The sequence below is a fragment of the Lissotriton helveticus genome, chromosome 5_1 (genome assembly GCF_964261635.1).
Source record: "Lissotriton helveticus chromosome 5_1, aLisHel1.1, whole genome shotgun sequence".
In the NCBI taxonomy this organism is placed as follows: domain Eukaryota; kingdom Metazoa; phylum Chordata; class Amphibia; order Caudata; family Salamandridae; genus Lissotriton; species Lissotriton helveticus.
Window position 1 is genome coordinate 169,880,508 of NC_136065.1, and position 14,496 is coordinate 169,895,003.

General features: G+C 41.6%; 2 protein-coding genes across 3 annotated transcripts in view; both read right to left on the minus strand.

Annotated features, from left to right (window-relative positions):
* Positions 1-14,496, minus strand: part of RABGAP1 (RAB GTPase activating protein 1) — an 855,191-nt gene that overhangs the window by 485,615 nt on the left and 355,080 nt on the right. The window lies entirely within an intron of this gene.
* GPR21 (G protein-coupled receptor 21) lies at positions 1,511-5,407 on the minus strand. The gene has a single exon (XM_078640836.1). It carries the CDS (start codon positions 4,846-4,848, stop codon positions 3,793-3,795), a length of 1,056 nt encoding a protein of 351 aa, XP_078496962.1. The 5' UTR covers positions 4,849-5,407; the 3' UTR covers positions 1,511-3,792.

The following is a 14,496-nucleotide window of genomic DNA, read 5'->3' on the forward strand; positions in this document are numbered from 1 at the left end:
AACATCAATTGTGTTTCACCAACTACTGTGTCCAGTTCTCCTTCATATGTGTTATATGATCATGTTCGGGATGCCTAAAACAGGTTAATCATTAATAACTTTGCACATATGTATTAATGTGATTACTTATTGAGATACGTGGTGCATTCCTGATATTTAATCAATTCATAGATTACTGTAATAAACGTGATGTTGAAGATGGTCTAAAGTGACTGCTGTGTACCAGGGTGATTCATGGCAGATGAAGTGAAAGAAAACCAGTACGAGTACGAAATCTTGAACTTGTGTTATTCAAGGGTTTCGTGAAGAGTGTAGGAGATGCAAGTCTGCCACCAAAGTGAGGTGTCCCAAGCTGAAGGCAAGGGTGTATATTGAAGAGCAATGCCAATGAACTTACAACTCTCTACCACTTTGATTTGTGCTATTTGAATAATCTAACTCGGAGCTGAGGTGGTTTATAAATCTCAGAGGTTAGCTGTGCATCCTAAAAAGAACCATGATTCTGCCTATTGCACTTGCTGAGCAATTTTGGTAAGCAAACCTTACTATATGAGAACTCTGTGGGATTACCATTCTGATTTGCGGGCGGAACATTATAATAGGCTTCGGAGTTGTAGAAAGCAGATCCGTTATTAGTAAGGGGCCTTAAAGGAAGTGAATGGGCAGTCTAAGCATTGCATGTTCTAAAGTTGTTAAAAAAATGCACTTATTGTAAGCAGACACCGGACAGCTTAAACCCTAGATATGTTAATAAATAGCTAAATGTTAATATAGGGATATGTCCCTTCTCGCTCATTTCATCTTTGTTTATATATTTGCATGATCTTTCACCTACAAATATGCAGTCCAAGTTGCCAAACAGCTTTTTTCATTAGTACAGAACACTGGAGACAAATGTAAAGGGAAAATTTCCAAGAAAACGTCCAAGATTCGAACATTCTCATAGTTGCAAGACAACTTGTTAATCATTAAACATATTTTCCTGCCTAGGTTGTTTCAAATCTTAGACTGATAAGTATACACTTTTCAGGTGTTATCTATTATAAGTCATGCACTGTAAATAAATATATTTTTAATTATAGCACATGGCTGTGTACAAAATAATGTTCAATTACAACACACAAGGGTAAGAGGTCACAATAAGACTCCTCTCCAAAAAACAAACCCAACGATAGAAAGAAATGCACTGAAACAATACATTTACAACGACCTTTCCTTGAAATGTTCAAGGGTTTGAAAAGACTGACATAAAAAACGGCAGGATTTAATTTCATATCTCACTTTTAAAAGACATTGGCTTAGCAAATAGGATGCAGGAATTACCTTGGTGGTTGTGTGAGAACATCACTTTGATACAATTATTACTCTGATAAAATGTTAAATACGGTTTGAATATCATTTTTTAGTAATTTGAACATAGAAGATGTGTTAGGAGGTGACAGTGGGATTTGATCCCATATTTTAAGTAATTCAATTAACTCAGTCCAAAATACAATGCAAAACAAAGGGGTTTGATTCATGCATTTATTATTCATGGCATAGAATCGCCAGTAATGACATGTCCACTGACAAAATATATTGTTGCAACGATATAGTGAGCCTGTTATCTGAAAGATGGGGGCACTGAAAGCAAGTAAAAGGGCTACAAATAGCAATACGATTCTAACTGGCTTCCGTCTTCTTCCTGTACTCTTGCCCCTATGATCAAACCGATAATGATCAAAAAGCTGAAATAAAAAACATTCCAGAGAGCAAATTATTTCAACTATACAGTGGAGCTCTATGACGAATTTACTTGGGCGTCACTTAACAATTTAACAGAGAAATAATGTTGACAAATGCAAGTCAACCTGAATGTGCACTAAAATTTGTTTTGAAACTTCATATATTATCAAATGGACTGAAAAGGAACTTTTTTTTCACCTGGGTTTGTTTACATTGTGAATTTATTACAACACTTTGCGAAATGCTGTGCTGAAGTGTAATTTGTATATTCAAAAGCAACTCGCTTAACCCAGCCACCATTTCGTTCAATTCTGCATTCCAAACACAACCTAAAGTATTTGTTATACAAGGAGCATCTGGATTGTATTCTAGTTTCCAGATACAACTTCTATATAAATGCGGTGGATGTTTTTATCTTAAAGCCTTAGGTAATGGTCTTAATGCAAAATGCTACAGTAAGCGAGTTAAAGTAGTTGCCCGTTTCAAATAAATAAGCATTTTTACAGAATAATAGGTGGCTAGCACATTGTTCTGCTACAGGAAAGTTTAGATTCAACATCAACACACTGTCCTTTTTTTTTAAACCCCTTCTTAAAAAAACACCTCGGTTATTAAAAAAATAGAAAATCACCAAATGCTTTCTGTATAAGGCATCAGGAACAAAAAAACCTTTTACATATTGTGAACACTGGTTTCTATGCCTCAATGCTATAAATCAATTGACCACGTAGTCAACCTAAAAAGTGTCTAGTAAACTTCACCATTGAGTTGCCAGCAAGTAACATCCTAAATATACATTTAGGCCACATTGGTTAGAGTAAATGAACTACAATAAACAATGCTTTTAATAAGCCTCCGTTGGACTCTGATGGAACCATGTGGCATAAACTATACAAGTAGCACTACACAATATAAAGTCACATTCAATACACAGCTTATGTGATGGGTAGCCAGCGGGAGAGCAAGACTCACATTCCCATTCACTTCAGCAATGAAATGCACATTTTAAGCTTTTCCGAGACACATGTCAAACTGATGACAATATAGAACATTATTACAACCTTAATTTGATTTGGGCGCTAAATCCAACAGCGCGTGTACTAATGCAAAATATTACTGCTGGTTTTAGAAACTGGCTAAAAAGTAGGTGGACAGGCAGAAGTAACAAGTCTACTACTGATAAATTCTGCAAGGTTTTTTTCCATTCTTCATTTTTAGACTTTGGCTGGCGGTCATCCGTGAAGGAATTATCACGAAGTTCTCTGTGAATTCAGAGAGTGTAAATTAGAAGTAATGGAAAAAATGCATGTTCTACTTCTCCGCTAACTTACTGCGTTTTTTTGTTTTTTTCATGTTAGGCAGTTTGATATAAACAATAAATGCTTACATAGGCACCGTAATAAATAAAAGCACAGTCTCGAAGAATCTGACAACACCACTATGCTTTATTAAGTAGTGTGGCATCACTTTGAATTCTACAAATGGATAAAGATATGTTACATCCTATTTCATTGGCTTAACTCTCCAGCCACCTACACTACACCCCCAGTTTATCACTGAAGACTAGGGGATATTTTATCATATGCTGCAGCAATCCATACTTTGGCCAAAGTGTGTTTCTATTACAAAGTGTAGTACAGCACCCTACCCCATTCATGGCTCACTTTAAATTGGTCTCTGGATCTAGAAGTCTGTCTGGGAAGATCAAAGTCAAAAAACATTTTGGCCCTTAAATGATTGTGTTAACACAAACTAAATAAATCCTTTGGTATGCACACAAAATCCTTGTAGAGGCCCTTAATAATAAAGAACACCAAAGTGATGCAGATGTAACAAAAATAGTTTTTGGGCTCACGGCTACCTGCGACAGCATTCCATCATATCAGCACTAGAGACCGGTATCAAAACATGTACCTATTCAAATTCTCAGGTCTTCATGTAGATTCATTAATGTGGATTCACACTTTTTGGTTTGCCCTTACTACAGCGTCACCGCTGCTCCACATGATTTTTAAAGTACATTATTTGTTTGCCCACTAAAAAGGAGGAGTATGGCATGCTCTTCAGTTAGATGCTGCAGGCATCAGCTGGTCTCTTGGTGGATGGAAGTGAAGGGTCCTTGCACTCTGCCCGTCTAGGGCAGGATGCACACATTAGCCCCGACAGGCGCTTGAGGCCTTTCTGAAAGACGCTGTTAGACATGCTGTAGATCACACAGTTACAGAAGCTGTTGCTTATGGCCAGCCAGGTGGTCAGAAATGAAGCAACGTGATTGCTGTAAGCGCCGGAGCTCTCGAGCAAAAAGTAGATTATGTAGGGCAACCACAGAATATAAAAAACGCTGGTGATGCGAAATAAGACCATGGCATAACGTTTGTCTGGGCACGGTTGGCTCTCAGTGGAATCACCATCCTGGGAGCTAAAGCGCACACGTCTCTCATTGATCTCTTTTGTGTGCTGCTGGCAGATGCGGAAAATGTTGAAGTAAGTGAAGCAGACAACAGAAGCAGCAGGTGCGTATAGCATCACCACAATGAAGGATGTGAAATAGGCATTTGTGTCCCAAGAGTTTGCACACCAGCTGAATACGTCTCCGTGATACCCGGGCTTTCCCCAACCAAAGAAAGAGGGCAGGAACACAAGGCAGGAGTAGGCCCAAATGAGGAGAATGCAGGCCCTGAGCCTGCAGGCAGTCACCAGCGTGTTGTAAGTCAGAGGTTTAGTGATGGCCAGGTATCGATCCACACTGATGAAAGCTAAGGAGGTCATGGACACGCTCTTGAGCACAGATACCACAAATCCAAAGGCCTTGCACAGGACCAGCTCAGGTAGCACAGCAAGGTGGTGCATAAGGGAGAAGGAAGGCAGCAGGCAGCTGACTCCCACCAGAAGGTCGGCGTAAGCCATGGTCTGGATGAAATAGCTAGTAGTATGATGATTCAGCAGTGGTGCACAATGAAATACGAAAATGACGATGAGGTTCCCCGAAATTATCAGCACTGTCAGAAAAAGGATGACCACGACTTCCAGGATGCAAAAATGAATGGTCTCGAAATAGGTGATTCCCAGGAGGCAGAACGGACGGCTGCTGTTGTTGTCCCCATGCCAGGAGGAAGAGTTCATGTTTGGGAGGCTGCTTGCTTGGGGTTCTACATTTTAACTCGTACTGTAGGCAGATCCTCTCTTAACCTCCAGCCTGCTGCACAGGGTGTCAGGCACACAGTAACTACTCTCAGAGGCCTTTCTCCGATGCCCACCCAGGCTCGCTGTGAGCACTCAGGGGTCCTACCCTCTAGTGCAGAGCACCTGGGTTTGGCTCTCCATGCCGCTTCCTCCACCAGACTAGAGCCACCCGGGTTCCTGCAGGGCTCCTGCCCATCCACCGTAGTCAGATGGAAGTCAATACCATTCTCTGCTGCAGGCTAAAGCTCGCTGACGCCCGTCATTTCAGGCTCCAGGCTCCCTGCAGTCTATCCCATCAGATGTCCACATTTCTGGGCTCCTTGCGACTCCTCTCCAGATATGAAGCAGGACCAGCGAGCTCTGCATCTCGCCTCCGGATGAGTGCATGTCCACACTCAGTGGTCCTCGCAGCTGATCAGCAGGTCCGTCCACAGGCTCGGGCCCCCCTGCGGTTCATCCCACCGACCGTGAACACAAGCTGCAGGCTTCCTGCTGACATAAGCCCATGTCAGTCCGGAGCTGCTAAAGCTCCTCGCTCATCCCTCCACGCAGACACACACCGCCCCTTATTTAAAGGCGGTCCTGCCTCCCGGGCCGGTGCAGAGGCGGCGCGCGTGCAGTACACACCGGCACTTCCCTCGCGCTGCGCGAGGTGCGCGAGGTGCACGGGATGCCGGGGCGCCGCAGTGCCTCAGCCCGTCTCCTGCAGAGGAGGTTCAGGCGGCTCAGGCTCCCTCTCTTCTCCGACCCGTGCCCTGCAGGCGCAGCACAAACTCCGGCTTCCAGCAGTCCCCGCCTCCTGCCGGTGGAGGGACAGTAAGTTCCCGCCGCCGGGAGACGCACCCTGCAGAGGTTACCTGCTGAAGGACGCCACTCGAAGCCTCCCGCCGGCAGCTCTGTCGTGGAGATAGCGCCCCCTGCAGCCGGTGGCACACAGCCGCCTTCCCCCCGGTCCGCTGGCGAGGAGCAGTCTCAGCCTCTTGGCTCTCGGCGGCCTCTGCGCATCGTCCTCCGCAGTGCGAACCCCCTCAGTCCTGGCCCACGCTCTCTCCTCCTGGCCGCCGCACCAACGGGGCAGGGTGCTGTGCCCGGCAGCGCAGACCAGGGCACGGCCAGCTTCGCCCTCGTCGAGGGTGGGTGCAGGACGCAGGGCTCTCACAGCAGCCGCGTCAGCAACACATTCTCCTCAGGCCGGGACTTCTCAGCCCAGCGGAGTCCAGTTCTCTTAAGTTCATTCATGAGAGAAGAAAAGGCGAAAGTATTTTACAAGACCTGGTCAATGATTAAAACATTCTTAAGCATACTCTTTGCACGCAGACCTCAACACATCGCTACGTATTTATTAAGGCCTTTACAAATGTACTTATATATTTCACTAACATTTTGCTGCTAATCTCTAATAAAACTGAACTTACAAAAAATGATGCCTATGGTAATATTTTGTGGAATCTCAAATATAAGGCAGATACCATAAATTATCTGTCTTCAGTTTCTTAAATACTTTGTGAATTAATCTCAAGATCTACTTTATCATCCTTCATCTCGTCACCATCCACACAATTCAATAAATCCAATAAACAAAAATGGTTTCTATAACATTTTAGTAAACCATATCTTTTTTCTTTTCTTAATTAGTTCTATTTCTAATTGTTCATTCACTTTTTTTTACATATATAAACATATTAACATTTTTGAACATGTATATTTATACAATATCTACAAACATAAATACAAGAACAAAAAAGCAAAAAAAAAATAATTTGAACTGCTTAGGTGGTTTCAATGCCCAGTTATTTAAACAAGGACATTTATGGCACTCAATTATAAGACCTTATTCCTTTTTATTGGTCACCACATCATATTTATATGTAGCCGGGGAAGGTCAAAATCCGTTGTACTTCCTTTTTACTTGAGGCTCTCAAAGACTTTTCAAACTAAATTCTGTATTTTTTGATGGCGCCAATATAGACAACAGTCGACGCGTTTCAGCCTATACTAATTTAGGCCTCCTCAGGACTTTGGGCAATAAAATCTTTTCCTGCAGCAAAATGCAGTCTAACTAGTTCGCAAACTCCACAGTCAGGTCACAAGTCTACCCGACCAAGCGAGCTCTACATAGTTTGAAAATGTACATTAGACGAACTCCTCCTTTGCGTGTGCTTGTGTCACAAGCACACGCAAAGGAGGAGTTCGTCTAATATACGGGATTTGGTCCGTTTTTCAAGTTTTAACAGCGCCGGGTCGCGGTTTGCTGCCAGACCCTTCAGCTATTGAGATTGGTTTGGAAGTGAATCTTGATATATGCTATCACATCAAGATACTCCAGCTTGGGACCTTTTCAAACTATGTAGAGCCCGCTTGGTCGGGTAGGCTTGTGACCTGACTGTGGAGTTTGCGAACTAGTTAGACTGCATTTTGCTGCAGGAAAAGATTTTGTTGCCCAAAGTCCTGAGGAGGCCTAAATTAGTATAGGCTGAAACGCGTCGACTGTTGTCTATATTGGTGCAATCAAAAAATACAGAATTTAGTTTGAAAAGACTTTGAGAGCCTCAAGTAAAAAGGAAGTACAAAGGATTTTGACCTTCCCGGGCTACATATAAATATGATGTGGTGACCAATAAAAAGGAATAAGGTCTCATATTTGAGTGCCATAAAGCCTCAAGTAAAAAGGAAATACAAAGGATTTTGAACTTCCCTGGCTACATATAAATATGATGTGGTGACCAATAAAAAGGAATAAGGTCTTATAATTGAGTGCCATAAATTTCCTTGTTTAAATAACTGGGCATTGAAACCACCTAGACGGTTCAACATTTTTTTTTTGCTTTTTTGTGCTTGTCTTTATGTTTGTAGATATTGTATAAATATACATGTACAAAAATGTTAAATATGTTTATATATGTAAAAAAAAAGTGAATAAATAATTAGAAATAGAACTAATTAAGAAAAGAAAAAAGAAAAAAGATATGGTTTACTAAAATAAGTTATAGAAACCATTTTTGTTTATTGGATTTATTGAATTGTGTGGATGGTGACGAGATGAAGGATGATAAAGTAGAAACTGAAGACAGATAATTTATGGTATCTGCCTTATATTTGAGATTCCACAAAATATTACCATAGGCATTATTTTTTGTAAGTTTAGTTTATATTCCCAGATGCCCTAGTGGTTTAATGGGTCGCCCCTGTGATAATAGGGGATTCTCTAATAAAACACTAAATCGGCCTACTAAAAACTACAGGAAGAGACCTCTCATTTCAAGACACATTGTTTAAAAAAAGCTTTCCACAAAACCAGGTCAGGTTCTAGAGGGACCAGGCCTACCCAAGGCAGTCACGAAAAGTTTTTTTCACTAATCTTACGCATGGGCCCGCAGCACAATAGGCGGTGCCAAATTGTTACTTTTAATTGTAATTAATAGCACCATTAACGAGGGCAGTGCTTTAAAACAGAATTATAGAAGTGCAGGTATTTAGAGTACCCGATTGCTCCTGACAAGTGCCAGTACTCCACCATTAAATGTACTGCAGCACTGCTAAGAAGTGCCAGTACTCTCCTTTTCAAATTAAAGAAGTGCAGGCACTCACTGCCGGACAGTACCTGCACATTTAAAACACTGAACTTGGGCTACTTTCAGGTCTGAGGGCAGATTTGAAGGCAAGCTTGAACTCAGCTGAGATGGTAAGTGCTATCATGCACGAACAAACAGGTCTGAACACTTTCGCCATCACAAAAGAGGCTGCAGCTCCCAATCCAAAGTAATTAGGAGTCAAAATCAGTGTTGACAGAAATACACTGCAAGTGATTTTGCCTTTCCTAAAGTTTTCTGCTGTGAGGCCAAGCTGCTTAGTGGCGGGACCTATGTATACTCCGCAGGAAACCAGTTTGATTCTCATCAGGGTCATCTCAGGATTTCATCATTCTGAAGCAGACAAAATTGGTGTCACTTGGTCAACTAATAGGAACACTGGTCAGCATTAAAATGGCAAATATGCAGTAACAGGTTCTACATTAAACCAGAATTTTCCAAGCCTATATGTCTTGCCTATGCCATGTTATACAGCAGTGTGGCTGTGCAGCATAGCTAAAAGTTAGGGGAAAACAGCCCCATGAGCAGCGTGGCTGTGCAGAATGGCTAAAGTTATAGCGTTGTTGCTCTTTTTTTTCTTCTAACTTTTAGCCAAGGGGAACAGCTACGCTGCTATACTACATGGCTAAAAGACATTGTGAAAGCCAAAAGCTTTGGAATAGGCACGACCGATTGGCTTTGCAAATGCTTGTTGCTCTAATTGTGCTATTGAGGAGGCTTATGGTGGAAAATGAGAAAATGCATATTAAAGGCAACTGTCACAGCCGGCCTGGTGGGCTGCTTGGCTCTTAGAAGCGTTCACCTTGTTTGTAGACTGGAGCAGTAATGGCACCAAGTGTGGAGGTGATGGACCTTCGGTCATCTGGAGTAGTGATGCCTTGGGCGGTGTCAACAGAATGTCTGCCAGTCTGAAGAGATAGGATTCCCCACTTGGCCCATCTATTCAAGCTCCTCACAGCCACTGGCATTTCCAGGTGACCAGTCATAAAAGGTTTCTACAGGATCCATTAGCCAGCATATTTATATTTAAGCAATACTTGTTTTTGTAATCGACCTCCCAATGATGGCCGTTTCAGTTAGACCCACAGATTTGTACACAGACTTCAGAATAACTAGATATACGAAGTAGGTCCATTAACCCACTTTTGCAGTTACAAGGGCCAGTCTGCAGAGGCGTCTTTGAGGGAGTGGTTTTGTATACCCTGCTCTACAAACTAATAAATGGATTTGGCTGAGACTTTTTTTGTGATCCTGTTGCAGATGTGGCCAAGAACAAGTGGAGCGCTGCTCCTCTACTGACATGTAGAATTCCTAGTTGGTTAAGTACCTGCTGCAGCAATCTTTGTGGAATCCACACCAGTTCTCAGGCTAAAATACTAGCCGGGCAGATGTTCCTCATTGTGTGGTAGATAAAACGAGAGCCTTTGAATAGGATAGATACACTATTGTCTAAGCGACAATCATTCAGTTCTTGGTTTGCACTATACACACGGACAGCTTCATACTGCAGGTGAATTCGTACAGTACCCACAGTTGTGCATAATAAGCCGATTCATATGGTCTGAGTCATTCAGGCTCAAACCTGTTCCACTCTTGGCCTCTCACCTGAGACTACCAAAACAAATAACAATTTCAGCAAGTTGTGATTGTTTGGAGGAACCATATGGCAAGAAATAGATAATGGTGTATGTAAACGCTGTGCTGCATGGGGAGGGGGGGCAATACGGACAATGTGAGGGAGGGAAGAAGCAACACAGACAACAGAATGGTGGGAGGGAAGGAGCAACATGGGAAAACATTATGAGGGAAGAAAGAAGCAACACTTAAGTAGAAAAAAACGTGAGGTGGAAGGGAAGCAGCAACACAGGTGGAATAGAAAGAAAATGAGAGGGAGTGAAGTAGGAAGACTGACAACAGGAGGTTGGAAGGGAAGAAGTAATACAAACAGGAGGGTAGGAGGTAGATAGGAAGAAGCAGCACAGAAAGAGCAACACAGGGGAAGAAGTACTTGGTCCATGCACCAAAGGAAAGAATAGAAAGTGAAATTGGCACTGGTCAGCCAATAAGAAGGCAGCAAGCCAAGAATGACAATAAAACCAGCAAATGGTAAGCTATGGGCGGGCTCCCAGCACCTTTTAAGTAAACAAAATGCAAGCGAGAACAAATGCGCTGGTTCTCAGGCGAGAGCTAAAAAAAAGTGATTATATAATTATTTTAAGATAGAAAACAGAGGGTTCAATAGATGTTAAAGTTACAAATGGCAAACCAAGATACAATCTTATGATTTTGAGTATTTATTTACTCGATTTTTCATATTTTTTTCATTGAGCTTAGTTATTCACGTCTATGTTCAGAATAGGGGAGACATTAAGACTCAAATAGTGAATACGAACTTTCACAATTGACAAAAAAGAATTGACAAAAAAAACATTACAATGCACTTGACAATACATAAACCTTAAAACCAGTCATGGTCAGAAAGAAAGAAAACGCAACCTAAACAGTAATTTGTTAACCGCATTTCATTACAAGTTGTTAGGTTGCTGCCAGAGGGAACACACATTTATTGTATCCAGGGATAACCCTATTTATGTAAACAATTATTCCCTGCGATAGGGTACAAATCCAAGGGAGGCGTCCCACTGGTTAAAGGTGCCGACGCGTTTCGAACCCCTACACAATTTATGGGATTCTCATCAGGGCCGTGATTGGGTATAATCTAAATAAACAAAAAATCAAAACATAAGTTGGAGCTAAGCCTCCCTTAAGTGTGACTTTGGTCAGTGTTATTAAATTGGAGAACAAATTATACCTGTATTGGATACCAGGAAGGAGCCTATGTAGGAGTTCCTGAGTTTATGGCTGCTGTGTTCCAAAGAGTAAAAAGATGGGATGTGTCAAATACATATGTGCGCATGAGCCAAGGCTTGTTTTAATGCAAGGAAGGGAATCCACACTTTCCAGTGCTTCATGACTTACTTTTCTCAGTAAGCGTAGATGTTGTGATTCAATGAATAATATCCAGGTCACAAAGTGTTACGATTTCTGAAAATAATGAATTTAAACGGCAAGACCAATTCGATATGTAGGCATGTATATCAAAATCCAAAGATTAATTATTTTGGTGCTGGGTCACTTACTTATGCTTTGCAAGCGTAAATGTTGTTATTCATATGACCAATGTGCTGTTGGCAACGTTTCTGGCTTTCTGTGAATGATCAATTATAACTCAGACCCAATATTACAAGAGGTATCGAATCTGTAAATTCATCTGGCAGCATTTGCCGTCGTTAGCGCTTGTTCAAGTGTTTGCACTCACCCCTTTGTATCGCTTCTGCCTCTTCGGAGTTTCTTTCATCAGACTGCAAGCACGCGGCCCATCAGGCTTCCGGTATATAATTGGCTTGAGACCGCAGTACGGTCTCTTGCATTCTGGGCTTGGTAGTTCTAGAAGCAGGTTTCCTTGAATGCGTTATGTAAAATGGATACATAGTATACAAATTGACTCCGAATGCAACAAATGACACTCTTGTGGTCTGGGCTTAGTAGTTTCAAGGGCAGGTTTAATTGAAAGCGTTGTGTGAAATAGATATGTTGTGCATGGATTTACAAAGATTGCAACAATTGTAGCAGATAGTGAACGAAATGTGACAGTTCGAGAAAGTGATGTTCATGCGCACATACATCAAATGCTACCTACTTCAGATAATTCATTTAACCAATGGATGGAGCTGTTAAATTTAAGGATAAAATACGCTTCTTGTCTTAGGAGTGTAGAATCAATATCACCTCCTCTGGAATTCAGTTTCACCACACAGAACAGTCCACTTAAAAACTTTCGCAGAATGATTTCTCTCCATTAAGTGGTTGACCATCGGTGCTGTGGCTACCTTCATTTTGATTCTGGACCAATGCTACACAATGTGCGGACTGACCTCTTGATTAGTTTTGTCTACGTAAAGTTTTTGGAACAGGCATATAATGACGTACACAACATTCTTAGTATTACAATTCGTAAAGTCTCTGTGTGTGCATGTGACATTATTGTGAGTAAAGTCCGTTCTGTCCACCGTTGTTTCGCAAGCAGAGCAATTTTCGCATTTATGGTGGCCTACTAGTGGTTTTAAGTTCCATTGGGTTCGTAGTTTTTTTTTTCCTGGGGGTTGGGCGGGGGGGTACAATCTTTGATCGAATTATTTGTTGACCAATACTCACATTTTTCTTCATTGCTAAAAGTGGTGGTAATAATGGATGTTCCAGGTTTGACATCATGTGCCAATTTGTAAGGATGATCTGCCAAAATATATTGGTGTTCGGTCCGTAAGTGGAAACGCAGACAAGTTTCCCCAGCTTGTGTTTCGGTTTCTTCATAAGCAAATTATTTTGAGGCATGAACCACATATCATTGCGTGTTTAAGTAGTTTTTTTGGGATATCCTCGCAATTGGAGTTAATCACATAGGACACCGGATTGAATTTCATAATCTTCCCTTCGTGAACAATTTGGCATGACTCAACAATTGCCCAGAAAGCAAATTCTCTTTTGAAGATCTTGCGCGAAAGCTCCTGTAATGTAACATGGTGTTTTTGTCTGTTGATTTCTTGTGCAGAGACACTGTCAGTTTGCTGTCAATCGGTCTCACTTCCATGTCAAGGAATGTTAAGCAGGAGGTACTTCTGGTGAGAGTGAATTGGATATCTGGGTGCCTGTGGTTGATCCAATCATGGGATTTTACAAGAGCGGTTTTAGAGCCATGCCACAAGTAACAGGTATCGTCAATATAACAATAATCTTGTTGCAGTTGTTGGAAGAAAGGGTTGTTGTTGAAAATGAATATCCTCAAACCGGGCCACTTACAGCACCGCCATGTTTGGGGCTAAAGGACAACCCATTGCGGTCCCTTTAGTTTGGATAAAAAAATTAACATCGAACTTGAAGTAATTCTTTTTAAGGGATAATGCTTCTAGTCATACAATGAATTTGGTGGGTATGCAATGCTGGCGTGATCTGGTTTTTAAGTAGAACTCAATTGCTTCTAGTGCCTCATCTTGAGGGATTTGAGTATATAGTGATACTACCTCAAACGATACAAGAACATTTAGAGAAGGATCAAAGCTGGAACCTTCAATTTTCCTAATGAAATCTGTAGTGTTGTGTAAGTATGACGGGACTCCTTGAAGAAATGGTTTCAAGAACGTATCTACGTATTTTGAGATTGGTTCCCACAGGGAATCACAGCCCGACACAATCGGTCTTCCTGGCGGTTCTTCTAGATGTTTGTGGATTTTTGGTAAAAATGAAATGACAAGAATTCTTGGGTGCTTTTTAACTAAAAATTCAGATTCCTTTATTCCCAAAATGCCTTCATCAAAGCCTCGATTTATGACACTTCGAACTACCTCCTGTATTTCCCACGTCGGATCTTCCTTAATTTGTCTGTACCATATTGGGTTCTGTACATGGTTTCAGCCTTCCTTCAGGTACATCTCTTTGGGCCAAACTACTACGGCAACGCCCTTGTCCGCAGGCTTAATGACTATGGAGTCGTCATCCTTGAGTCCTTTGATCGCATTTTGTTGACTTGTCATGTTGTACGTCATGTATGATTTCTTCTTCTCTAATTGGAGAATAGATGAAAGTACTACTTGTTCAAAGGCCAAAACCTCTTTAGGCATCATATGGGTTGGTCAAATGAAACTAGATTTGTTGGCAACCCCTGCTGGTTTGTTGGACTGCCAATTGTCTTTAGTGGAAAACAATTGTTTTAGTCTTATTTTGTGGAAGAACTCCACTGCTTCAATCTTCATTCTAGCGAAATCCATTCTACGAGGAATGAATTTAAGGCCTAGCTGTAGCACTCCTTTTGTGAGTACTTTGTTTGACAGATTAACGATGGGTGACAGAGATATGATTTGTAGAACTGGCGCCTAGTGCGTATCTCGCATGGTTGTGTTTTGAAGCGTACTTTTTTCTGTTGGCCTTTTCCTAAAAATTTTTT

Bases quoted from the DNA above. Each gene is read 5' to 3' on its own strand.
- GPR21 (XM_078640836.1), bottom strand. From the start codon at position 4,848: ATGAACTCTTCCTCCTGGCATGGGGACAACAACAGCAGCCGTCCGTTC.